At 43.0% G+C, this 27,643-nt stretch overlaps 1 protein-coding gene across 1 annotated transcript in view; it reads right to left on the bottom strand.

The window, feature by feature from the left end:
* WDR64 (WD repeat domain 64) overlaps positions 1-27,643 on the bottom strand; it is a gene marked incomplete at its 5' end in the record, with an annotated part of 61,230 nt that overhangs the window by 2,601 nt on the left and 30,986 nt on the right. Inside the window, 13 exons of the mRNA XM_081114520.1 lie at positions 990-1,103; positions 2,244-2,324; positions 2,825-2,930; positions 4,658-4,846; positions 8,569-8,678; positions 11,943-12,001; positions 13,532-13,637; positions 14,287-14,426; positions 15,266-15,302; positions 16,411-16,480; positions 18,226-18,327; positions 22,091-22,221; positions 22,644-22,820. Coding sequence (XP_080970646.1) covers positions 990-1,103; positions 2,244-2,324; positions 2,825-2,930; positions 4,658-4,846; positions 8,569-8,678; positions 11,943-12,001; positions 13,532-13,637; positions 14,287-14,426; positions 15,266-15,302; positions 16,411-16,480; positions 18,226-18,327; positions 22,091-22,221; positions 22,644-22,820 — 1,422 coding nt within the window. The remainder of the gene's footprint in view (positions 1-989; positions 1,104-2,243; positions 2,325-2,824; positions 2,931-4,657; positions 4,847-8,568; positions 8,679-11,942; positions 12,002-13,531; positions 13,638-14,286; positions 14,427-15,265; positions 15,303-16,410; positions 16,481-18,225; positions 18,328-22,090; positions 22,222-22,643; positions 22,821-27,643) is intronic.

The following is a 27,643-nucleotide window of genomic DNA, read 5'->3' as shown; positions in this document are numbered from 1 at the left end:
GGGGATGTGCCCGCAACCAAGGTACATGCCCTTGACCGGAACCGAACCCTGGACCCTTCAGTCCGCAGGCCGACGCTCTATCCACTGAGCCAAACTGGTTTCGGCTAAAAAAATAAATAATTTTTTTTAACTTAACTTAAAAAAGCAAATAATTTGGCCGAAACCGGTTTGGCTCAGTGGATAGAGCGTCAGCCTGTGGACTGAGGGGTCCCGGGTTCGATTCCGGTCAAGGGCATGTACCTGGGTTGCGGGCACATCCCCAGTGGGGAGTGTGCAGGAGGCAGCTGATCGATGTTTCTCTCTCACCGATGTTTCTAACTCTCTCTATCTCTCTCCCTTCCTCTCTGTGAAAAATCAATAAAATATATTAAAAAAAAAAAAGCAAATAATTTTTGTAATAAAAACTCTTCTATTGTCAAAAATTCTTACTCAAACAATTGGTAGAATTGTTGATAACAAGAATCACTCATATTTTCTTCATTAAGGGCACAAGCTAACAAAATTAGGGTCAAGTTTTCTATATTAAACTAGAGGCCTGGTGCACGCATTTGAGCACTGGTGGGGTCCCTCGGCCTGGCCTGCGACCTTTCACAATCCGGGATCCCTCAAGGGATGTCGGAGAGCCAGTTTCAGCCCAATCCCTACAGGCCAGGCCGAGGGACCCCACCAGTGCATGAATCCATGCACAGGGCCTCTAGTATGCATATAAGATCTTTGGTTAATCTCTTCCCTCTGAGATTCATCAGTCTGTTCCATGTTTTCATGCCTGTGGTTTCCGCTCCTGCGTTGAGTGTCTTCCCCCTGGTGGTCAGTGCTCGTCCTAGCTACTAGCCGGTCGGCCAGTAGCTTAGGCTTTTATATATATAGATATAGATAAAGCAGCTTTTGGTTGTTGTAGTTGTGTTTGTTACCTGTTACTCATTTAGGTGCAGACGATACCAACCCAAACAGAAGTGGGAGGGGCCATGGAATCCCACGTGCTGACTTACTTTCTCATGTTGAACATGGCCTGCCTTCTTCTTTCCTGGAAAGCCGTCAGAAGACTCCTTTATGACCTCTGAGCCAATGAGCGGAAGGAATTTCAGACTCGTGGGGCTTGGTACCTGCGAACCACAAGTGAAGAGTGAGACATACTCAAGTGATTACTTCCGTAATGTGCATTCAGGGGTGGGGGATAGGGAGTGAGAAGTTCCAACTGCTTTAAAATATACTCCCCTTCACAGTTGCCCACTATTAATTCTTATTTTATTTTATTTTTAATTAATCCTCACCCAAGGGTATTTGCCCATTGATTTTTAGAGAGAGTGGAAGGGAAGGGAAAGAGATGAGAGAGAGCGAGAGAGAGAGAGAGAGAGAGAGAGAGAGAGAGAGAGAGAGAGAGAAATAGAAACATTGATGTGAGAGAGACACATTGATTGGTTGCCTTCCACACGTGTCCTGACCAGGGTCGGGGATCAAGCCTGCAATGGAGGTACATGCTCTTGACTGAAATAAAATCCAGGACCCTTCAGTCCGAAGGCTGATGCTCTATCCACTGAGACAAACGGGCTAGGGCCCCACTATTAATTCTTAATAGTTCACACTCAGCATCAACCTGCAGCTTAAGAGTTTGATATTCATCACAAGGCGTTTTGGGCAAGGAGGGGTAACATTTTAAGAAATAATAAGTTAGAATTAAGTTGAAATATTTTATCTTCATGTTATTACTCTCGGTTAACCAATTGGTTCTTTAATTTGACAGAAGTGATCTGGAATGGAGACCTGAAGGATGAGGGGGAATTTGGAGGGAAACAAGAGGCGGATGAATTCTGGGCAGGGGGGCAGCACAGGCAAAGTCACTGAGGAGGGAGGAATGCTGGTGCTTAAGGAGCAGCGAGTAGTCTGGCTCAGCTGGACGATAGGGGTCATGGGAGAAGGTGGTGGAAATGAGGGCACACAGGTCAGGCGGGGGCCAGAGCGTGACAGGTGTGTGTGCCAGGCTAAACGATAACGAAGAGCTGGGATAAAGCTCAAAGCAGTTCCCTGTGGTGGTGTTCCACGGGGAAGGCAGAGGCAAGTGGTCAAGGCCGCCGCCACACAGACCGAAGGCCTCTCGGGGTCGGACACAGCCTGGTGATGGAGACATCAGTCCGCCCGGTGGCGTGGATTTTCTCCGACCTGGCTTGGGAGCCCAGGGTCGGGAGTGAGAGGTGAGATTCCCTATTGTCCCGTCACCACCGCAGTCCTGGAAGCATTCAACTCACCCTGTATATGGGCAGAGAACCAAAAACAATCCCCGCCTCTCTATTTTCAGTCAAGTAGCTTTCCAAGGCATGCTTTCGAATCTGCAAAACAGAGGAGCGGATGCTCAGTGCAAAGGGCACACTCCGGGAGCGGCAAAGTTCCTGGGTGTAAACGGACTCTGCCACTTCTTAGCTGCAGGGCCTTAGGCACGTTTTTGCCGTTCTCCTAAAAATTTATTTCTTATTGATTTCAGAGAGGAAAGGAGAGGGAGAGAGAGAGAGAAACATCAATGACGAGAGAGAATCATTGATTGGCTGCCTCCTGCACGCTCCACACTGGGGATCAAGCCCACGACTGGGGCATGTGCCCTGACCGGGAATCACACCATGATCTCCTGGTTCACAGATTGACGCTCAACCACTGACTCACACTGGCCAGGCCCAGGTCTGACTTCTGACTTACAGAACAGTCAAGTGATAAATGTGTTGTTTAAACCACTTGGTTTATAGTAATCTGTCATAGCAGCAATAGCAAATTGATACACTGTACATATGATAATTCAGGAAAGCTACAGTATTCTTGTTGGGTGTTTCAGAATTACCTTGGGAGAAGAAAGAGACTTGAAAAACTTAAAATCATGCTCCACTTTGAAGGGCTTAGAAGGTGTCCGTTTGAAAAGCAAAGCCATGGAGCTCAGCCTCTGCCACCTGCACAGGAGGATATGAGAAAAGCTGTTACGCACCTATCCACACCTTTCCCCGCTGCGTCCCAAGCCCCCCGGCTCCCATGGCACCAGCCCTAACGATGCCACCTCTGTGCGGAAGTCTTATTCCCTTTGGCTTCCCAGATTTCTCTCCAGGTGAACGAAAGAGATTTCTACTAGACCTGAGCATTCCGTGCTGTTAAATTCATTATATAGCCATTGGGAAAAATACTGCATAGTAGGGATGAGGAAACCTTGGGTACCAAACCAATGCTTGATATTTGGGTGACTCAGGGAAGCTTCCACTTAGTTAAAACTTACTTTTGCCTATGTTTAAAAAGCCATAACTAAGCATTGAAAACATCCTATGTAATAAAAGGCTAATATGCAAATAGACTGAATGGCGGAAAGACCGGTTGCTATGATGCGCACTGACCACCAGGGGGCAGACGCTCAACACAGGAGCTGCTCCCTGGTGGTCAGTGTGCTCCCACAGCGGGAGTGCCGCTCAGCCAGAAGCTGGGCTCATGACTGGCGAGCGCAGTGGCAGGAGCCTCTCCCTCCTCTGCGGCAGCGCTAAGGACTATTCAGCAGACTTCCCTCGAGGGGTCCTGGACTGTGAGAGGGCACAGGCCAGGCTGAGGGACCCTCCACCAGTGCACGAATGTCGTGCACCGGGCCTCTAGTTTAAAAAAATCATATCCCACAGGCATCTTCGACTTCAACCTGTCCAAAACCAAACTCAGTATCTTTTTTTCCCAGTTTTATTTTGTGTTGGTTTCAGACGTACTGCTTAGTGGTTAGACAATCATACACACGATCTTTTTTTTCTCCAGACCTGCTTTTCCTCTTGTACATTCTGTCACAGTGATGTCAGTAAAGCTGAAAATCTTTTATGTTGGCCATAACAAAAGCTCATTTTGCTTTAGTCTTTATATGCCCCACATGGTTGAGCCTCCACCTATGAATCAGAAGGTCACGATTCCTGGTCAAGCCACATGCCTGGGTTGCGGGCTCGGTCCTCAGTGTGGGGCCTGCAGGAGGTGGCCGATCAATGCTCATCTTTGATGTTTCTATCTCTCTGTCTCCCTCTCCCTTCCTCTCTGAAATCTAAAGACTTTTCTTGCTTTATCTTCTACCATGTCTTCTCTAATTGCTCCCTGAACGTTAATGACTATATAATAGTGTTTCATCATTTTGTGCCTTTGCTTAGGCAATTGCCTCTTTGGTTTTCTTTATTTGGATAAATCTTATTTGCTCCTCTTTGATTATCTTAGGAATTGATATTCTTAGCAGTACTATTATACTGAACTAGAGGCCCAGTGCACGAAATTTGTACACTGGTGGAGTCCCTAGCGGCTGCTGGCTGGGTACTCCCTCCCTTCCCCTGGCTGGCCCCGACCCCTGGTTGAACTCCCAGAGGACCTCCTGGTGGAGGGGACAATTTGCATACTACGCTTTTATTATATAGGATTGTAAATCTTTGTGCACCCTCCCACTGGATTGCAAAATAATTGAAAAGTTTTGAGTTTTTCGCCTTTGAATTTTTCATGTCCGGCACAGTGTTATGGTATCATAATAGTTTTATTCTTCTTCTTATTATTATTATTATTTCTAAATTAGCAATAATCACACCTTGGATAAGCCTCATTGGCTACGATACTGCAACTGTGGAAAGCTGATAATAGCTTAATTCTTGTCTGGTCTCTAAAGGAAACCCAATGGCCTTACCTTTGCCGGTCAAATACCAGAGGATAGTCATATTTTTGTTTATTTTCTGTGAACTTGCTCTCTTCTTTTATTTCTATGGGGTACTCATTAACATCACAAGGCAAAATGAAATCAGTTGTCTGTGCTAGGTCAAAGGACCTTCGCTGTCCAAAATACCCACAGTAATGACCATTGAGGGCATGCCAGAGCCTAAGGAAAGGCAAAAGATAGGGAGAATACAGTCACTGGAATTCAGTGGAAGTTATTTTGTTAATGACAAGGTTTTTTTTGTTTTGTTTTGTTTTTTAATATATTTTATTTTATTTTTTTTTACAGAGAGAAAGGGAGAGGGATAGAAAGTTAGAAACATCGATCAGCTGCCTCCTGCACACTCCCCACTGGGGATGGGCCCGCAACCAATGTACATGCCCTTGACTGGAATCGAACCTGGGATCCTTGAGTCCGCAGGCCGACGCTCTATCCACTGAGCCAAACTGGTCAGGGCTAACAACAAGGTTTTCATTATGGATTTTAAACTTGAGTCCAGAACTCTTTTCATTAAATATATGGATCTAATCATAACATAAACATTTTTATTAGCTAGAATTCTAATCTACAACAACTTCAGAAAATGTCAATTTGAATTTGGACTTATGATAACCATTCATTGAAGCCAGAAAATAAGGAACAGGTTTTTCTCCAAGTAACACTGCTCGTTTAAGCTAATCAGAGCTCACACTGACTTTGTTTTTTCTCTCTCAGGATTGCTTTGGCTAATTGGGGTCTTTTATGGTATCATACTACAAATTTAGGATGTTTTGTCCTATTTTGTTCTAAAAATAACTTTGGTATTTTGATAGGGATTGCCTGGAGTCTGTAAATTGCTTTAGGCAATACGCACATTTTATTTTATTGTATTTTTTTATTGCTTAAAGTATTACAAAGAGTATTACATATGTCTCCCTTTTCCCCCCTCCCCCCCTTGTAGTTTGACAGTCTGTTCAATGCTGCTCTGCCTCTGTATCTATTTTTGCTCATCAGTTTAGAATGGTCTTTATTATCCAGAAATGAGTGAGATCATGTGGTATTTTTTTCTTCATTGACTGGCTTATTTCACTTAGCATAATGCTCTCCAGTTCCATCCATGCTGTTGCAAATGGTAAGAGTTCCTTCTTTTTTACAGCAGCATAGTATTCCATTGTGTAGATGTACCACCGTTTTCTAATCCACTCATCAATACGCACCTTTTAATAATGTGAATTGTTCCAACCCATGAGCACAGATGTCTTATAGTTTTCAGTGTGTTGGCCTTTCCTGCCTTTCCTCTCCTTCGTAAGTTTATTTCTAGGCATTTTGTTCTTTTCATTGTGATCATAAGTGGGATTGCTTTTTTTATTTTTTCTTTCAGAGAATTCATCGTTAGTATTTAGAAACACAATAAACAATTTCTGTATATTGATTTTGTATCCTGTAACTTCATTATATTCATTTATCATTATTTTTTTTGTGTTTTGGTGTGTTTTTTTGTTTGTTTGTTTGTTTTGCTGGAGTCTTTAGGTTCTTCTCTATATAACTAATATATGATGTGCAAACACTGACAGTTTTACTTCACTTAGTTAATGTGGTGTTTCACATGGATTGATTTTCTCATGTCGAGCCATCCTTGCATGCCTGGGGTGAATCCCACTGGACTGTGGTGTAAGATCCTTACAATGTGTTGCTGTATTTGATTTGCTAACATTTTTTTGAGGATTTTTACATCTAGGTTCATCAGCGATATCAGCCTGTCATTTTATTTGTTGATGTTATCCTTACCTGGGTTTGGTACCAGGGTCAGATTGGCCGCGCACAATGAGTTAAGAAGCATGAACTTTCTGGAAGAGTTGGAAAGGGGCAGGTATTAAATCTGCTTGGAATGTTTGGTAGAATTTACCAGGGAAGCCATCTGGTCCTAGTGTTTTGTCTTTGATTACTGTTTTAATTTCTTTACTATCAGTCCATTCAGGTTTCCTAATTCTTCATGATTTATGGGCCCAGCATGCTTCCGCTGCGCTACTCTGCTTCCGCTCTTCATGATTTAATCAAAGAAAGTTTTATTATTCTAAAATTTTGTCCACTCCTAGGTTGTCTGATTTGGTGGCATGCAGCCATTCATAATGCTCTTTCATAATCCTCTGTATTTCTGTGGTAACAGTTGTAAATTCTTTTATTTATTTTAAACTCGCTAATATACTTTGAAGCCTCTCTTACCTAAATTTATTCTCTTAAGAGGACAATTCATCACCATAATTTAAGACACTTTAATATGTGACAATTTGTTTCAATAAATGTCATGACATTTCTATTAATACATATATATTTGTGTTTTTAGAATTTTATGTATGTATATGTAGCATTATTTAGGCAATTAAAAACAAGTAGGCCTTATATATCATGGTGACTATAGTTAATAATACTATATTGTATATTTGAAAGTTGCTAAGAGAATAGATCTTCAAAGTCCTCATCATAAGAAAAACATTTTTATAACTACTTGTGGTAATGGATGTTAAGGAGACTTGATGTTAACTAGACTTATTGTGGTGATCATTTTACAACATATACAAATATTGAGTCATTTACTAATGTTATATGTAAATTATACCGTAATAAAAGAAGGCCCAATTGGCATGGCTCAGTAGTTGAGCATTGACCTATGAACCAGGAGGTCACGGTTTGATTCCCGGTCAGGGCTTGCAAGCTTGCCCGGGTTTCAGGCTTGATCCCCTGTGTGGGGCGTTCAGGAGGCAGCCAATCAATGGTTCTCTCTCATCATTGATGTTTCTATTTCTCTCTCCCTCTCCCTTGCTCTCTGAAACCAATAAAAAATATATTTTAAAAAAAGAAACATCAATGATGAGAGAGAATCATTTTTGGTTGCCTCCTGCATGCCCCCTACTGGGGATCGAGCCCACAACCCTGGCATGTGCCCTGACTGGGAATCAAACCATGGCCTCCTGGTTCATAGGTCGATGCTCAACCACTGAGCCATGCTGGCCGGGCTCTGTGACTTCTTACTGACTTCTGATTCTGTGTCTCTTCCTGTGGGGACCCTGGGCTTGGGCTTACCTCTCTGAGCTATCCATCTTGCTTAATTCTTTGAAATAAGTCTACAAAAAGCCTACTTATTGAAAGTACTTTTTTTTTGAAAGTACTTATTATACATTCGAACACAGATGAGCAAGGGATCTCGTTTCCTTAGGCCTGCAAAAGAATTCCAAATCAATGGCCCTCTTCCCAAGGCTGTTTTGTGTGCCACCTTTAGTTATTTGTTTATTTATTTCAGTCAGTTAAGCATGATAGTGTTTAGGTTATGTACTTCGACTGCAGCCTAACATCCTTTTCCTCTCATACTCAAAACCCTGAATTCACAGCACGAAAATCCAGCCCTAGCCGGTTTGGCTCAGTGGATAGAGTACTGACCTGTGGACTGAAGGGTCCTGGGTTTGATTCCAGTCAAGGGCATGCACCTTGGTTGCAGGCTAGATCCCTGGCCCTGGTCAGGATGCATGCGGGAGGCAACCCATCCATGTATCTCTCTCTCATTGATGTTTCTCTCTCTCTGTCTCTCCCCCTCCCTTCCACTCCCTAAAAATCAATGGAAAACTATCCTTGGGTGAGGATTAAAAACAACAACAGCCCTAACCGGTTTGGCTCAGTGGATAGAGCGTCGGCCTGCGGACTGAAGAGTCCCAGGTTCGATTCCAGTCAAGGGCATGTACCTTGGTTGCGAGCACATCCCCAGTACGGGGTGTGCAGGAGGCAGCTGATCGATGTTTCTCTCTCATTGATGCTTCTAACTCTCTATCCCTCTCCCTTCCTCTCTGTAAAAAAATCAATAAAATGTATTTTAAAAACAACAACAACAACAAACAGAGCATGGAAGTCCATACCTTACGGAGCCATCGACAGACGCAGTCAGCACCAGTTGTTTGTCTTCTACGTAGATCGCTTGAACAATTTCTAAAGAATGAGCACGCCAGGCAAGCAGCTGCTTGAATTTCTAGAGGGCAACGATAAAGCACATTTACCTTGGAATAAGTATGTGCTGATTAAAATTCAAGCGTGAGCAAACTATTGATCATTAAAGAGCCTGGCTTAGGAGCTCTTAAATATATTAATATAAATATTATATTAATTATAATAGAGGCCTGGTGCACAAAAATTTGTGCACTCGGGGGGTGTCCCTCAGCCCAGCCTGTGCCCTCTCGCAGTCTGGGACCCCTCAGGGGATGACCACCTGCTGGCTTAGGCCTGCTCCCCAGGGGATTGGGCCTAAGCTGGCAGTCAGACATCCCTCTGGCAGCCTGGGAGCCCTTGAGGGATGTCCACTTGCCAGGGGGGAGCAGGCCTAAGCTGCAGTAGGACATCCTTAGCGCTGCTGAGGAGGCAGGAGAGGCTCCCACACCACCGCTGTACTGGCAGCCATCAGCCTGGCTTGTGGCTGAGCAGAGCTCCCCCTGTGGGAGTGCACTGACCACCAGGGAGCAACCTCTGCATTGAGCGTCTGCTCCCTGGTGGTCAATGTGTGTCATAGTGACCAGTCATTCTCAGTTGTTCTGCTGTTAGGGTCAATTTGCATATTACCCTTTTATTATATAGGAGGATACAGGCCTGATGCACGAGTGGGGGCCGGCTGGTTTGCCCTGAAGGGTGTCCCAGATCAGGGTGGAGGTCCCCCTGGGGTGCCTGGCGAGCCTGGATGAGAGGCTGATGGCTGTTTTCAGGCTGGCCACAGCCCCTTCAGGGTGGGGGTCCCTGCTGGGGTGCCTGGCCAGTCTGGGTGAGGGGCTGATGACTGTTTGCAGGCTGGCCATAGCCCCTTCAGGGTGGTGGTCCCCCCTGGGGTGCCTGACCAGTCTGGGTGAGGGGTTGATGGCTGTTTGCAGGCTGGCCAAGCCCCCCAGCGGGGACCCTCACCCCATGAGAGTATGGCCATCCTGGGTGAGGGGCTGAGGGCTGTTTGCAAGCTGGCCATGGCCCCCAGCCACCCAAGCTCCCAGTGGAGGCTGGCTGAAAGTAGGTATTTGGGATTTATTTATCATCTATAATTGAAACTTTGTTGCCTTGAGCGGAGGCCACAGCCGGCCAGGGCAGGTGGGAAGCTTGGCTTCCTCCATCGCCGGGGCAACCAAGCCTCCTGCTTGCTCTGGCTCTGTGGCTGCCAGCCACCATCTTGGTTGGGTTAATTTGCTTATATCACTCTGATTAGTGGGCATGGCTTGGGGCGTAGTGGAGGTGCGGTCAATTTGCATGTTTCTCTTTTATTAGATTAGATATTAATATAATAGTAATATAAATATAATATATTAATGGTGCGGGCATGTGTGGAAGGTGATGGTGCCCCTGCCCCAGTGAGCTCTTCTTTTGCTTGGTAAGGTCTCAAAAATTCCATTTTTAGCCCGGCTGGTGTGGCTCAGAGGTTAAGTATCGACCTATGAACCAGGAGGTCACAGTTTGATTCCCAGTCAGTGCACATGCCCGGGTTTTGGGCTTGATTCCCATTGGGGGGCATGCAGGAGGCAGCCATTTGCTGTGTCTCTTTCATTGATATTTCTACCCCCCCCCCTCTCTCTCTCTCTCTCACTTCCTCTCAGAAATAAAAAAAATATATATTTTTTTAATTCAATTTTTAGATGTTTGATAAGCTATACAGATCCCTGGAACAGAAAGTATCTTATGTCTTTAGAAATTTATCATTTAATTGAGATTAGCAATTCATTCAGTTGAAAATTATTAAATGACTTGCTGGAAGAACAGAATAGCCTTAGGATAAAGGCTGTGGGGGAACTCGGAGCAAATGTACTCAGGAGCAGGAGCAAGCAGAGTTGAAAGGTGGAGACTAAAGGAGAGAGTGACAAAAAGACTTTTCCTATTTTAAAATTTTATCCAGGTATATTTTGTTATTTTTGTTGGTGGTGTGTGTGTGGAGGAAGAGGTGCGGGGGGGGAGGGCTATATATAATAACTCTAAAAACACAAGGAATTAACAAAAGAAACGGGCCCAGCTCATTCTCTTTCAAAGACATCCCAATGTTTGACTGGTAAGTTCCTTCCAGACATGGCTTATTCTCAACTCTAGGAGCTCCTACACAGGCCACAGAAGACATTGCTTAATTGCTGAACTAGACGCAGGGGTCCTCAAACTATGGCCCGTGGGCCACATGCAAATACAAGTATTGTATTTGTTCCCGTTTTGTTTTTTTACTTCAAAATAAGATATGTGCAGTGTGCACAGGAATTTGTTCATAGTTTTTTTTAAACTATAGCCCAGCCCTCCAACGGTCTGAGGGACAGTGAACTGTTTAAAAAGTTTGAGGACCCCCTGAACTAGAGTGTCAATTGCAGACACTGCTCTGCAGTCACATTCCCATAGAGCAGCGGTTCTCAACCTGTGGGTCGCGACCCCTTTGGGGGTTGAATGACCCTTTCACAGGGGTCGCCTAAGACCATTGGAAAACACATATATAATTACATATTGTTTTCGTGATTAATCACTATGCTTTAATTATGTTCAATTTGTCACAATGAAAATACATCCTGCATATCAGATATTTACATGACGATTCATAACAGTAGCAACATTACAGTTATGAAGTAGCAACGAAAATAATTTTATGGTTGGGGGTCACCACAACATGAGGAACTGTATGAAAGGGTCGCGCATTAGGAAGGTTGAGAACCACTGCCATAGAGTGTCTATGAAGATATAAAAGATATAAAAACTGCCTGTGGAGGGCTAAATGATGGATAAGCTCTTTTAAGCTCTGGGTTTCTCCATAGATTCTCACAAATAAGTCAAAACATGAAGTAGAGCCCTAGCTGGTTTGGCTCAGTGGATAGAGCGTCGGCCTGTGGGCTGAGGGTCCCAGGTTTGATTCTGGTCAAGGGCACATGCCCGGTTGAGGGCTCGGACGGTGCAGGAGGCAGCCGATCAATGATTCTCTCTCATCATTGATGTTTCTATTTCTCTCTCCCTCGTTCTTCCTCTCTGAAATCAATAAAAATATACTTAAAAAATACAATTAAAAAAAACACATGAAGTAGGTGGAAAATGACGAGTGGCTGGCTTGCTCGCTCGCTCACTCACTAACCCCCTCCTTTCCCCAGTAGACCAGTGTCACTTGTCATGTGGCTTAAGTTTCCTAGTAGTCTCTATGACGTGAGAGTAGGGAGTCTTGGCTTGGAGATCTTTCGTGATGTCCACCACAGAGAGATGTCAATCCATCTGCGCCGATTCACGAGTCAGACGAAGACTAAAGTCTTACCTTTTCATCATGAGGCGGGTCCAGGAAGGAGCTAACGCTGCAAAGGATCACGTGTCCTTCTGTGGAAAATGTAAACATCGCACCGTGTGACTGAGGGCTCTGTTGTCCAAGTCCATGCTCCCTACACTGCCGCGGCGTTTCAACAGTAAATAAGTAGGGTCTGCGGAACCAGCCGTGAAAGAAGAAATTTCATATCGACTTTAAATGTGGCAATTCTTTTCTGTTTCTGGCTTAATAAGTCAAAACGAGGTTGTCTTTTACACTCAAAGTCAAAGCTCTTCTAGACATCAGGGTGGATGAAAGAGAGGTGAGTATACAAGGACCAAATGAAGCCCAAATGGTTATGAAGATAATTGTCCTACAATCCAAATGATAGTTACAACAACTAGATTTTTAAAAAGCAACAATGACTACACCGAGGCACATCATATTCAAACTGCAGACACTCAAACATAAAGAAAAAAGCTTGAGAGAAGCCACAGGGAAAAATTTCACCTTACTTATAGAGAAGTAAAGAATTGCATCTGACACCTGGAAGTCATGTAAGCAAGAAGAGAATGGAGTGAAATATTTAAATGCTGAGGAAAAAACCCCACCAACCTAGAATTCTGTGTCCTTAGAAATTATTCTTCAAAAGTGAAGGAGAGCCCAGCTGGTGTGGCTCAGGGGTTGAGCATGGATGGACCTGGGGAGCATTATGCTAAGTGAAATAAGCCAGTTAGAGAAGGACAAGTACCATATGGTTTCACTCATATGTGGACTCGAACTAATAAAATAAACAACCAAACAAAATGGAAATAGACACAGAGATAGAGAGCAGACTAACAACTGTCAAAGGGGAGGGGGGTGCAAGGCTGGGTTAAAAAGGTGAAGAGATTACGCAAGCAAGAAAGAAAAAACCTCAGATACAGATAATAGTATAGTGGTTACCAGAGGGGAAGAGGGTGGGGGGAGATGGCAGAAGAGGGTATGGGGGCAGGTGGGGATAAATGGTGATGGGAGGAGACTTGGGGTGGTGAACACACAATACAATATACAGTTGATGTATTATAGAATTGCACACCTGAAACCTACATAATTTATTAACCAATGCCATCCAAATAATAAATTCAATAAAAAATAAAACAAACAGAAAAACACTAAAAAGAATATCATTACATTAAAGAATTAAGATCAACTATATTAGTTATTAACAAGTATAAAATAGAGTCTCCTATTGAGAACCAATACTTCCTTTCCTCTCTGTTCATGCTACTTCTCCCTTTAATAATGAAGACTTAATGCAACACAACCCTTTCTAGGTTAAAAACGAAAACTTTATATTCTCCCCAATAGGTAAGGTCAGGGTAGTCCTATACGCACCTTAAACATGGAAGAAATAGAATGTCTTACTGTAAGGAAATAGGAATGAGATAGGTGTTCACATTATTGACTGTTCTGTCCACTCAGCAAGCTATCCTTGGCACTCTCAACACCTCTTCTCATTTTTGAGCATCGCTCTTATTCCTTTGTATGAACGCATGCCACATATTTTCCTTTTTTATATCGTGTAGGTTAAGACAGCCAACTACATGAAGACAATGACTTACCTACGTTGCTGGTCAGTAGGATCCGGGAACAGGAATCAGTGTTCAGTGATGTCAGAGAAATGGCAGAATGTTTTGTAAAAGGTAGCATGTCTTTTAGCAGTCGTCCCTGCAGAAAGTATAATCACAAATTCTGTAAAATATTCATGTGGGAGTTGAGTTTCTCTGTAAGTAGTCTACCTAAAAAATTATCTCTACTACCAAAACACAATCCTATGCGTAGCAGAAGTAATTTGAAACTATCCATAGGAAATTAAATATTCATGAAGGTACAGATAACTATTCATGATTGGCATCTGGACTCTGATTATTACAGATCATTTGGGGGTTGATTTTTGTACTTCTCCTGCCCCTCATCATGCCATTCCTCAGATCTCTTTTTTAGTTACATATTATTTTAAACAAACATTCTTTACAGGCTTACGCGCATTTCACTTGTTTTATTTTATTATTATTTTTTAATCCTCAGCCGATATTTTTCCATTGATTTTTTTTTTTTTTTTAGAGCGAGTGGAAGAGAGAGGAAAAGACAGAGAGAAACATCCATGTGAGAGAAACACATCAATTGATTGCCTCCTGTATGTGCCCTGACCAGGGCCCCGGCTGGTGAGGGGCCTGCAACCAAGGTACGTACGTGCTCTTGACTGGAATGGAACCCGGGACCCTTCAGTCCGCAGGCCAACACTATCCATTGAGCCACACTGGCCAGGGATCTTTTTCATCCTTTTCTATGCCGGGTAAATAATGGGCATCGTCACCTCGATAGTCCATAAGCGCAGGTGGCCGTCCTCGTGAGCGGTGACCAGGACAGGAGGCTGAGGTTCGGCCACACCGATGCTTGTAACGTGTTTTTTGTCAGCTGGCTGTTGCTCTCCCTCAATGATATCCGTTTGCTCACCTACTGGAAAATTAATGAGCTGCCACGGTGCTGGCAACACTTGGAATTCAAAGTCTTCTAGAATGCGGGTAGAAAATACCCAAAACAACACATTCTTTTCCCTAGAATTTTTTTTTTTAACCCAAGTGAGTTTCAATCAGGGCAGAGAACAACACAGCATTAGCAAATGGACTCCAATATAGCTGGAAAAACCTAAGAGCTTGCTTTTGGTCCTATTGCATAGCTTCTTCACTGTATATAACCGCTAAAACCACGTAAACATCCAGCTCAAGCCTTACACATACAGAATGGCTTATGCATCTAGTATCAGTTTCAGAGGAGATTAAGAGGCACAGTTATATATATATATATATATATATATATATATATATATATATATATATATAGTGTAATATGCTAATTAGACCGGATGTCCTTCCGGACGACCTTCCGGACAAAACTGGGGCTGCGAGGGAAGCCCGGGTCTCAGGTGCCAGAGAAGCTGGAGGGAAGCCCAGGTCCCAGATGCCAGAGGAAAGCCGGTGCCGGCAGCTGGGGGAAGGAAGGCCTACTCTTGCATAAATTTCATGCATTGGGCCTCTAGTATATATATTGATTTCAGAAAGGAAGGGAAAGGGAGAGAGAGAGAGAAACATCAATGATGAGAGAGAATCATTGATCAGCTACCTCCTGCATGCCCCCCACTGGGGATCAAACCCACAACCCTGGTATATGACTTTGACCGGAATGGAACCCGGGACCCTTCAGTCCACAGGCCAACACTCTATCTGCTGAGCCAAACCGGCTGAGGCACAAAGCGATCATTTTAGAATAAGGGAGTGAGGTGACTTCATACTGACCTTTGCCCTCGCCGTCATGTATGCTCTGCTTGCTTCCCTGGATTCGGGGAGAAAAAGAAGGTGTTTCTAAGACATTGTAAGGAAGTGAGATACACTGGATCAGTAGACGCTTCAGATAGCTGATACATTGCTAAGCGTTAAAGTTATTTTTGGATTAATTCTTTGAAATACATATTGCAGAGATTTTCATGTTCCTGAATTGGGTTATCTGTGACACAACTTCCTCCTAGTGGCTCAGAGATAGCATAATAGCGAGAGTAATTAAATGCCCAATGCGTGCCCGTTCGTGGTGTACATTATTTTGAATTTCATTAACCACCATGCATGTGGGTGTTATTATTTCCATTTGTTCATTATTTTCACTGATGAAGAAATGGAAACTCAGAGATTAAGGGCTGTCTCTAAAGCTAATCAGATAAATCAGAACACTTGGATTCAAGTTCAAATCTGTCTGACTCCTAATATTCTCATAAGTTTTTCTTTCCACCATGCTAGTGGTTTTAATTAATTTTTGCAGTGAAAACTCCCCTTTAAACAAAATCCTAACTAGAAGTGTTACGTGTAAACATATATGAAATTGTAACTGAAAACACAATTTGAAAGCCAAACATTGCACTGTGTTGTCGCTCCCCCCTGTGAAACGTATGGAATGCGTTTAGCAAAACCGTCTAAATTATTTTACCAATGAAAAAGTAGCCTCTGTAATTTATTTTATTCATGATTATGTATTGATTATTTGAAGTAATGAAAGCCTTCAGAAATAGGGAAAAATGGATGAAATCAGTTTAGACATTGCTTTTTAGAAAAAAATAACTTTTACATACATACACACACAGAGATTTTTTTTCCTCTTTACTTCTTAAGAATATTTTTTTAGAGAAGGAGGAGAAAACAGGGAGAGAGAGAAACATAGATGTGAGAGCACAACATTCATTGACTGCCTTCTGATCCTGAGCCTACAACCTTTAACTGGGAATCAAACCAGCAACCTTTCGGTGCACGGGACGACACCCAACCCACTGAGCCACCCCAGCCAGGGCCCCTTTACCTTCTATCGAAGGAAGGGCGAAAATGCAACCAACCCTGATTTTTGAACCAACACTGGGTGTAAAAGTTAAGACACACTCTCCCTATTTCTTGCTTACCTTGCTGCTCTGAGGACCCTTACTAGAGTCACACTGGGACGAAGAGCATACGGAATCCTGACTTGTCTTCCTGTAAGGAGAGAGAGGAAGCCCAAAGAGGAAACATTAAGGTTCTTTCCTACTCAATGGGTGCTCTTCTCTGCTTTGATTTCAGTTCATTCTCTGATACTTCTTTCATCCTCTGTAGATACTGAGCCGCTCACTTACAAAACAAAGCACATCCCATACCTTGTGTCACAAATGCTCATCTGCCTTGTGTTGGTGGGGGCTGTCGGGGAGCCCCAGGAATTCAGGTTCATTGTTGCCTGGTCTGGGAACGAAACAGCTGCCTGTCCCATGCCCAAGGCTAGATGCAGTCCCAGAGGTTCTGACATGGCGTCTAGTGGTGGGAGTGGGTGGGGGTAGGGGTGGGGCCTTAATAGCCTGGCTAACTTCTGCTCTACAGTTTCCGGTTCTGGCCTGGTCCACTCTGTGACACTGCTGGAATGGGCTGAACAGTGCCTTGGGGTCTGGGGCAAGCATATCCACAGCAAGTCCTCAAAATCTTCTCAGAATAAGGAATTCCAAGCCAACAGAATATATTCTGTATATTCTGGCTCACCGCTGGGTGACCCAAAACTAGCATAGGAACATTTTTTAAAAAAATATTTTTTTATTGATATCAGAGAGGAAGGGAGAGAGAGATAGAAACATCAATGGTGAGAATCATTGATTGGCTGCTTCCTGCACGCCCCCTACTGGGGATTGACCCCGAAACCTGGGCATGCGTCCTGACCTCCTGGTTCATAGGTCAATGCTCAACCACTGAGCCAAACTGGTCAGGCTAGCATAGAAACTGTTGACTTCTCTTCAGAGAGGTGTTTACCAAGGCCTACGGATGGAAAACCAGACCATAAAGCAAATATAAAGAGAAAAATACTTTCTCTTCAATATTTATTTATTTATTTTTAAATATATTTTATTGATTTTTTACAGAGAGGAAGGGAGAGGGATAGAGAGTTAGAAACATTGATGAGAGAGAAACATTGATCAGCTGCCTCCTGCATGCCCCCCACTGGGGATGTGCCTGCAACCAAGGTACATGCCCTTGACCGGAATCGAACCTGGGACCCTTCAGTCCACAGGCTGACATTCTATCCACTGAGCCAAACTGGTTAGGGCCTCTCTTCAATATTTAAATAATGATCTCTCGCTCTCTCCGAAATGGATGATGATTGCTCAGTTTTATTGGAGGCCATATGAGACCTGCTGCCATTTGATCTGTCTGCGTCACATCCGTGCTCACAGAGTTTGATTTTGGCTACGAGTGTGGTCAAGTGAGCATGTCCCCTCTTTGCTACTGTTGTAAAGGGTGCTGTGGGTCTGACTGAGTGAAGGAAATTACATTCCCACACAGCAAATTGGATCCCCGGGGACCATCCACTACAAAACCCAGTGACGGGGAAGAAAGCTGAAACCAGGCAGTCTACCCAATTTGCCTTCCCTCACGTGTACCTTCCTTAAGGCAGGGATGGGGAGAACTCTTTTTTTAAAAATATATTTTATTGATTTTTTACAGAGAGAAAGGGAGAGGGTTAGAGAGTTAGAAACATCGATGAGAGAGAAACATCGACCAGCTGCCTCCTGCACACTCCCCACTGGGGATGTGCCCACAACCAAGTTACATGCCCTTGACCAGAATCGAACCCGGGACCCTTCAGTCCCCAGGCCGACGCTCTATCCACTGAGCCAAACCGGTTAGGGCGGGGAGAACTCTTTTGATGTCACCCACGTAAGACTCAGACAGCATTTCTCTATCAGTAAGTACCAAGTTACCTTGCACACTCAACGGTACGGAAGAGGAACATGATGTCGTTAACTCTATAGCGTTTGGGATCCAAGTCAAGATTCACAGTGAAGCAATCTTCAGGTCTGTACCTGGGAAGAAACATACGTGTACATGATAAACCTGTAAGAATTAGGTAACTTACATGCCTTACATTACAAATCCCACGCAGAGCTCACCAACTCCTAAAATGTTGATATTGAATATGAATAGAAAATCCAGAGGTATAGCATTTGAACATATCTTTTTTTAACAAGGCTCTGTGTAGAGACATAAACATTGAGTGTGTAAAAGTCCTTTAATTCAAGTGGCTGGACTATTCTTCCTACTTGTAGGTCAGAGAGTGGGCTTCTGCAATATTCTGGAAGTTTCATAGGATTTAAAGGTTAGAATTCCAGCCCTGGCCGGTTTCGCTCAGTGGATAGAGCGTCAGCTTGCAGACTGAAGGGTCCCCGGTTCATTTCCGGTCAAGGGCACGTACCTTGGTTGCCGGCTCCTCCCTGGCCTGGGCCCTGGTCAGGACACGTGCAGGAGGAAACCAATCAATGTGTTTTTCTCACATCGATATTTCTCTGTCTCTCCCTCTCTCTTCTACTCTCTCTAAAATAAAAATAAAAAATCAATGGAAAAATATCCTCGGGTGAGGATTAAAAAAAAGGTTAGAATTCTACTCTTTGAACAAGTAGAGTGATAAATTTGAATAAAATGTAGTTATTGCCATCAGGGAACTTAGAACAGAGTGGAGAAGACACACAGGGAATTCAGTGATTATGCTGCTCTTGTTACTGGAGTCTCCCACTGACCCAGATTCCAAAGAATTGAACACCTTCCCAGGCAGTTTCCACTGGCACTTCATGTTCAGCTCTTTAAAAAATATATATATTTTTATTGATTTCAGAAAGGAAGGGAGAGGGAGAGAGAGAAACATCAATGATGAGAATCATTGATTGGCTACCTCCTGCATGCCCCCCTACTCTGGGGATCAAGCCTGAAAGCCAGGCATGTGCCCTGACCGGGAATTGAACCATGATCTCCTGGTTCATAGGTTGATGCTCAACCCCTGAGCCACACTGGCCGGGCCATGCTCAGCTCTTAAAGCCACACTTAACATTTCTTATAGCAAATGGACCTCAAAGCAAAATGTTCTTCTTCCTTTAATGCAGTGGTTCTCAACCTGTGGGTCACAACCCCTTTGGGGGTCAAACGACCCTTTCACAGGGGTCGCCTAAGACCATCAGAAAACACATCTATAATTACATATTGTTTTGTGATTCATCACTATGCTTTAATGATGTTCAATTTGTAACAATGAAATTGGGCGTCATCACAACATGAGGAACTGTATTAAAGGGTCGCGGCATCAGGAAGGTTGAGAACCACTGCTTTAATGGAAATTGCCTCTGCTAATTGGATCTGTTGAGTGATGAAGGAAGCTCTTGAGGGGTCGGGGGAGGGTGAACCAAGCTCAAAAGAGGACCTTGTGGGCTTGATGACTTGTTAAGCTCAAACTTTTTACACATTTCTGCTCTGCAGCCTAGCTAAATGGTGGAATGGATTATTAATGAGCAAGAACAATTTCTAGTTTGGTCTCCAAAGAGCTTTGAACAGGAAGAGAAGAGCTGTTTCTTCCTGACTGGTGAAGGGATCTTAGGCCAAGTTTGAGGTAGAGGTAGAGATGGCCTCCGCCATGAATATGGGTACCATATCTCGTGTCAGAGCCTTTAAAGCTGGGCCTAAATTACATTAGACATTGCTGTGCTAAATTATATGTTCTGCAAAAATACTCCACTGATTCTAAATCGATTGTTTTCACATAATCATCTTTTCCTAAGGAGACACTGTCATTCTCTGATTAGATGTGGTGTTTGCATGCATCCCTTGGTGAAATGCCTAGCACTTCAACAAGGAGGAGCTCCACCTTCAAGCTGGACATGTTCTCAGGGCAGCTCCCCGCTCCTTGGGCTGTGGCATCAGGACTCTGTGCCCTTTGTGTCTAGCTGATTTCCCTTGGTGGTGAGTCACGTACCATCCGACACTCAAGTGTGAGAACTGCATTAATAAAAGGGTGAGACATTGTACAGTGCATATGCAAATGACAAGTAGACTCTGAGAAAAGCTTACGGGTGAGGGTTGAAGAGAAGGAACAGAAGGATGACAGAAATTGTAGGGGCCGAGACCGAGAGAACACGAGCTGGGGTACAGAGGGAGCGTTTCGCAGAAACATCTACTTCAACTAAAGGTTCAAAGGGGAATAAATCCAGGGCTAGACAAGAAAGATGCATGTTCTCTCAAAAGTTGGTTAAGCCCTAGCCAGTTTGGCTCAGTGGATAGAGCATTAGCCTGCGGACTGAAGGGTCCCAGGTTGATTCCAGTCAAGGCCATATGCTCAGGTTGCAGGCTCGATTCCCACTAGGGGGCGAGCAGGAGGCAGCTGATCAATGCTATGATTCTCTCTCATCATTGATGTTTCTATCTCTCTCTCTCCCACTCTCTTCCTCTCTGAAATCAGTTTTTTAAAAAGTTGGTTAAAAGTAAAGATTCAGACTTAGATTGGGAAGGGGCACGGAGTCCGGGTAGACCAGTAATATGTAATGCACTGTAAATAGAGAGGCAGGGATTTCTTTTGCATTTTCTTCTTCTTTTCCCTTGTTCTCTCCCACTCTCTTCTCCCCCTCCTTTTTACCTCTTCCCTTTCCCCAAATGCTCAGATAAACTTGACTTTCCTGTTATTCATTCATCAAGGTTCTTGACCACCTTGTACCTCAAAGTACAATATTACAGATTCCTCTGACCGAGGGTGTTCACACGTGGCCCTTGCTCTCTCGCCCAATTGCACAACTGTGGGTTGCTTATCACTTGCAATCCATCCGGAGCAAATAACACGATCGTTCTATTGTTTCCTTTACAACCAATGGCAAGAACATTTAGAAATGGATGGCAGGGAGAAGGTGAAGTTTTTGACCATAGCATGAAGAAAATCTAATTGGTGGAGATTTGGAATCGCAAATGCCATGGCCTTGTTAGCACTGCTCTGTAATGAATTAGATGTGTTGGGGGGTGAATGAGAAGGAAAACCCATCCAGCATGCCTCTCACCATTTGATTTGGGTGACTTAGTAGATGGTGTCCCTGGGTATACAGGAAGAGGAGTTGTTTCGGGGGAGGGGAGGTTGGGCCAAAGTTTGGGGCATGTGGGACTTGAAGGTAATTGGGGCTTGATCATTGCCATGTATGTTTGAAGCTCTGGGGAGATCAGAGTTTAAGTTTAGTGTGTATTTTCAGTATTTGTTGCGGTTATGAATTTGGACAGGATAACGCATGTAAGCATGTACTAGAGTGAGAAGAGTAAAAGTCAAAGCACTTGAGAACACAAATACTTAAGGCTCATCTTATCTAGAGGCCCAGTGCACGAGGTTCATGCACTCGTGGGGTCCCTCAGTCTGCCTGCACCCTCTCGCAGTCCGGGAGCCCTCAGAGCACTGCCGCTACCACTACTGCACTCACCAGCTGTGAGCCTGGCTTTTGGCTGAGCAGAGCTCCCCCTGTGGGAGTGCACTGACCACCAGGGGGCAACTCCTGCATTGAGTGTCTATCCCCTGGTGGTCAGTGCGCATCATAGCGACTGGTCATTCCGCCATTTGGTCGATTTGCATATTAGCCTTTTATTATATAGGATTCTGGGATTTAGACACTTAGTACATAGTCTCCTCATGATCATGACTCCAGGAATGCCTACCTTGATAGTATCTACTACTTTTATTTATTGCTTTTGTTGATTTATTTGTTTTAGCATTGAATGTTACTTTGGCTCTTCTGTAGTACAACTTATATTATTTAAGAAAAAGATGCAACTTACAATTCTTTGACAGTGGATGTTACAAAATTCCACAAGATGATCACACCATTTACGGTTCCAGCGGCTATCAAATTATATCCTTCTACTTGCAATATATCAATGCAGTTCACTTCTGAACTGACTGCAGGATTCTAAAGAAGGGAGGAAACCAACTCATTGACCGTCATGAACACAGTATCTAACCACAATACACATGCTGTGTGTACACTTTGTTATCTCCTCATTAACTTAAAATGTCTTACGATTTTTCAAAAAATTTACTGGCGTAGAGTTGGTATACAATATTATATTTGTTTCAGGTGTACGACATAGTGATTCGACATGTATATGCCTTACAATGTGATCACCGTAAGTCTGAAAACCATCTGTCATGCAAAGTTCTTATGATGTTATTGACTATAATCCCTGAGCCATACATTACATCTCCATGACTCATGTTATAGCTGAAATTAAGTGATAGTACGTTGAAGTTCATTGCATTATTTTTTCTACTTCTGTGTCTGTTTGTAATGTTCCATAATAAAAGGGAAGAAAATAAATAAATGAAACTTACAGGAACATCTTGAGACTGGGTTTTCTCGGCTATCAGCGAAACATATGGGAAGGGAAGAGCCATGTTCCTGTTTTTAGTAGATGTTTTCAGACGCACGATATGATTACCATCTCGCAGGACAGGTATGACATCAGGCAGCTCCCATATCACAATGAGACAAATATCATTTTCTTTACCCTTTAATAGAAACCCAGTGAGGACATGAGAAACTCAATTAACTATTTTATTTGGAACTGTTGTAAGGATACAGAGAAAAATAGAACAGGCCAGGATGTATCTGCCACCCAGTTTTGTCAAGTCTTAAGTTCTATCTACCCCTCCCTAATATAATTCCTCTTTTTTCTTCCCTTTCCAGAAATAATTAGTAACCTGAACAAGGTGTTAGTTATGAAAGTTTGTATATTTTTTTAAAATATATTTTATTGATTTTTCACAGAGAGGAAGGGAGAGAGATAGAGAGTTAGAAACATTGATGAGAGAGAAACATCGATCAGCTGCCTCCTGCACATCTCCGACTGGGGATGTGCCCGCAACCAAGGTATATGCCCTTGACCGGAATCGAACCTGGGACCTTTCAGTCCGCAGGCCGACGCTCTATCCACTGAGCCAAACCGGTTTTGGCAGAAAGTTTGTATATTTATACATAAATATATACATACATTCTACATACATATAAATAAATCTATATAAATATTGCTTTCAGGCTTTTAACCATTTTTTTTTTTTTGAAAACCCTAACTTTTATTTTTGAAAGACAGCTGGATAAACTGGCAAAAGCCAGTTTTGTTGAAATTTCAAGATGGTATAAAAATGCTTCCAGGATATAGTCAGCGCATTCACATTCACCTCGGCTCCATTCGGATGGATTTCAGCTTCCAACAGGCTTTTAACCTTTTAATAAAGTTAGCAAGCTATATAAATTCTTCTTCAACTCTCTTATTTCACTTAAAATTATATTTCTGAGTCCTGGCCGGAGTTGCTCAGTTGGTTGGAGCAACGTCCCATACACCAGAAGGCCAAGGGTCCAATTTCCAGTCAGGGTTCATACCTGGGTTGGGGTTTGGTCTCAGTAGGGGCGCATACAGGAGGCAAACAATTGATGCTTCTCTCACATCTGTGTTTCTCTCTCTTGCCCTCCCTCTCTAAAAATCAATAAAAACATATCCTTGGGTGAGGATTAAAAAATTTATACTTTTGAGATTTTTTACATAAAGCTCTAGTTCATTTATTTTTAACTGCTTTATAGTGTTGTATGAATATACTACAACTGATTTAACCCATTCTCTTAGTAATGGATATTAAGCTTGTTGTCAGTTTTTTGCTGCTTGTTTTTATGGACAATTGCTACAGCTTCTAGAACAATTCCTGGAGTGGAATTATCAAGTTGTAAGAGATGCATGTTATCAACTTTACTAGATATTGCCAAGTGACTTTTCAAGGAGTGTTAATCTTTTCCCACTCCCAACTGGAGCAGAGCAGAGTTCTCCTTTCTTCTCATTCTTGCCAACACTTGATTTTATTCGATTATGTAGCCTACCTAATGGGTTTGAAATGGGACATGTAAAAATTAATCTTAGCCCTAGCTGGTTTGGCTCAGTGGATAGAGCATCAGACTGTGGACTGAAGGGCCCTGGGTTCGATTCTGGTCAAGGCCATATGCCAGGGTTGTGGGCTCAGTCCCCAGTAGGGGGTGTGCAGGAGGCAGCCGATCAATGATTCTCTCTCATCATTGATGTTTCTCACTCTCTCTCCCTCTCTGAAATCAATAAAAATATTAAAAAATTTAATTGTAAAATATATTAATTATATCAATCACATTTTCTGAATTAGTGAACTGAACTTTTTATGTGTTTGTGAAACATTTGGCTTTCCTTACCTGTCCTTGGTCCATTTTCATCTTGGGCTGTTTGGTGTTCTGCTTTTGTGGGATTTCTTTAGCTACTCTGGTTCCTAATCTTCTCTCACTTACCTGGGATCCAGTGAGTGGTCTTTTCACACGATGTGACTTGTCTTTTCACTTTTTTAAGAAAAGAGCTTATTTTTAATTTGAAAGCAAGACATTGTTGTGGCATCCCATCTGTGAAAATGTTATAGCTCTCATATTTTCAGGAGTGGTTTTTTTTTTTATGTCCTTTACTTTTCTTTTATTTCCATAAAACTCTGGCATATCTGTATTGAATTTATTTTAGGCACTTCATATTTTTCTTTGCTATTGTAATGCAATCATTTATTCTGCTTTCTAGGTGGTTATTATTGATGACATGCTATTTAATTTTGAAATGAGGATAAAAGCCACATTTTCAAGGTTGGTCATTTTGCCAGCAGAGCGGGATTTTAAAGGTTGAAAGCAGCTACAGTAAAGTGGAGAGAATATTGGCCTAAGCATGAAAACAACAGATTTCTAGTCTCAGTTCTAGTGAGAAGTTGAACAGAGCACCTGTCTTCTTTGGGCCTTATTTATAAGCTGAGGAGTTTAGCTTAGTTAACAAACAAAAGTCCTTCCTTTTTTTACTTTAATATATATCTGTATTGATTTCAGAGAGGAAGGAAGGAGAGACAGAAACATCAATGATGAGAGAGAATCATTGATCAGCTGCCTCCTATATGGCCCCAAGTGGGGATCGAGCCTGCAACCCAGGCATGTGGCCTGACCTGGAATTGAACTGTGACCTCCTGGTTCACAGATCAATGCTCCAACCACTGAGCCACAGAGGCCGGGCAGTCCTTTCATTTTTTGCCACCTTTTTGTTTCTAGGTGATCTAAGGTCTCTGTGCTTTCATATTTATGCTAATTTCCCTAAAAAGTATGGGCCAGTGGTTCTCCTACCGACTAGTTGTTTTTTGTTAGAGTTTGTGCCATTGTGGGAGCAGAATGCATCTCAGCCACATCCAAACAGTGAGCGGAGATGAGTATCCTCAGTACCAGCTTTGCTAGGTTCACATGCCCCCTTGGTGGTATGAGCTGACCGCCATGGTTTTCATGGCGTTAGCTGGTTTCAACTGACCCACTTAGGACAGCAAGATAAAAAATAAAAATAAAAACCCACAAAATATTGACTTATAGTTACTAACATTTAATTTTACAAGAGAGGGCATAGGAAAGGAGGGACTAGAAACACTGCTATCATCATTGTATGAGAGGAGAGGTTATATTTTAATATGAAAAAGTAAAAGTAGGAAAGGTATAATCTTAATACTTAAAAAATAAAATTAGCCCTAACCGGTTTGGCTCAGTGGATAGAGCGTTGGCCTGCAGACTGAAAGGTCCCAGGTTCTATTCCGGTCAAGGGCATGTGCCTTGGTTGCGGGCACATCCCCAGTAGGGAGTGTGCAGGAGGCGGCTGATCGATGTTCCTCTCTCATTGATATTTCTAACTCTCTATCCCTCTCCTTCCGCTCTGTGAAAAATCAATAAAATATATATTTTTAAAAAAGTAAAATTAGCTTTAGGAAAAAGCTATCCTTGTTTTCTTCATTTTATTCCTAACTGGTGAAAACTTTGACCTCTGGTTTGCATTGGCAGACAGGCCTTTGGGAATCGGTGCTCTGGGAAACCAGCAGCTCACAGGATGCTAAGGGCGTGCATGCCTTTCATTGCTTCACAGAGAAAGCTCCTTTGCTCTAAGGGACCTACAAATAGGGCTACACGAGTAAACTCACCAAGCAATGTGGCCAGAAGGGAGGGAAAATAAAGAGACATAAGTGGCTCTTTATTTATTTATTTTTAAAATATATTTTATTGATTTTTTACAGAGAGGAAGGGAGAGAGATAGAGAGTCAGAAACATCGATGAGAGAGAAACATCGATCAGCCGCCTCCTGCACACTCCCCACTGGGAATGTGCCCGCAACCCAGGTACATGCCCTTGACCGGAATCGAACCTGGGACCCTTCAGTCCGAGGCCGACGCTCCATCCACTGAGCCAAACCAGTTAGGGCTGTAAGTGGCTCTTTAGTATTTGAAATATTTGCGGTGCATTAATCAAAATCTCTAAACTCACACAGTGCTTTAGTCATACTGTAAGGATAGCAATTTCTCACCGATCAATGGTTTTTATCAAGAAGATTTTAGGAGCAAAATGTATCCAAATTTAAAAAATAAATTATGTTGGCAGAATGCAATGTTATCTCCTTAAAACGGAGATCATGAAAAAATTGTTGTTCCCGTCTCTTGTGGTCTATGACGTTCTATCAATGGGTCAGTTTATAACCCATTAAGTGGCTCCAAGACCACACCCAGACAATCTAGCACAGTGATGATTTCTGAAAGGATCGGGCAGTTGCACAAGCACTTTTCTGAGGTAGAGAAGATAAAATCAAGAATATAAGTGTGCCGAAACCGGTTTGGCTCAGTGGATAGAGCGTCAGCCTGTGGACTGAAGGGTCCCAGGTTCGATTCTGGTCAAGGGCATGTACCTGGGTTGCGGGCACATCCCCGGTGGGAGATGTGCAGGAGGCAGCTGATCAATGTTTCTCTCTCATCGATGTTTCTAACTCTCTATCTCTCTCCCTTCCTCTCTGTAAAAAATCAATAAAATATATATTTTTTTAAAAAAAGAATCTAAGTGCCAAAGAGACATTACATTTCTCTTAGGGACTGGTTCAAAGACATTCAAACTTATGGGGAGCCTGCCTCAGAACATATGCATTAGCAATGGCCCCTGAGTGGCCGGCTGTGCCTACGGAAGCAGTGTTTGCTGTTTGTTTAATGCAGCTGAGGATAGAGGTTTGGTGCATCTTCCCTTCATTCCACTTCCAGCTCCAACTCCAGGAATGAATTAGATTCCTGTCCCATTCATTTACTATTGTACACCTTACAAGAGGTGTCTTATAGTTCTTTCTGGGAAGAGTATATTGAATCACCTTTTTCCCAGCAGCAGGCCATCAAATCATCTTAATCACTGCTGGGTTTCTTTTTAAGTTGTGTTTTGGGGTGTGTGTGTGTGTGTGTGTGTTTTAATACGTTTTGATTGATTTCAGAGAGTAAGGGAGAGGGAGAGA

Source organism: Myotis nattereri, assembly GCF_964212035.1.
Source record: "Myotis nattereri genome assembly, chromosome: 20".
In the NCBI taxonomy this organism is placed as follows: Eukaryota; Metazoa; Chordata; class Mammalia; order Chiroptera; family Vespertilionidae; genus Myotis; species Myotis nattereri.
Note: the sequence above shows the minus strand (reverse complement) of the source record. Positions and strands in the feature narration are given on the sequence as shown.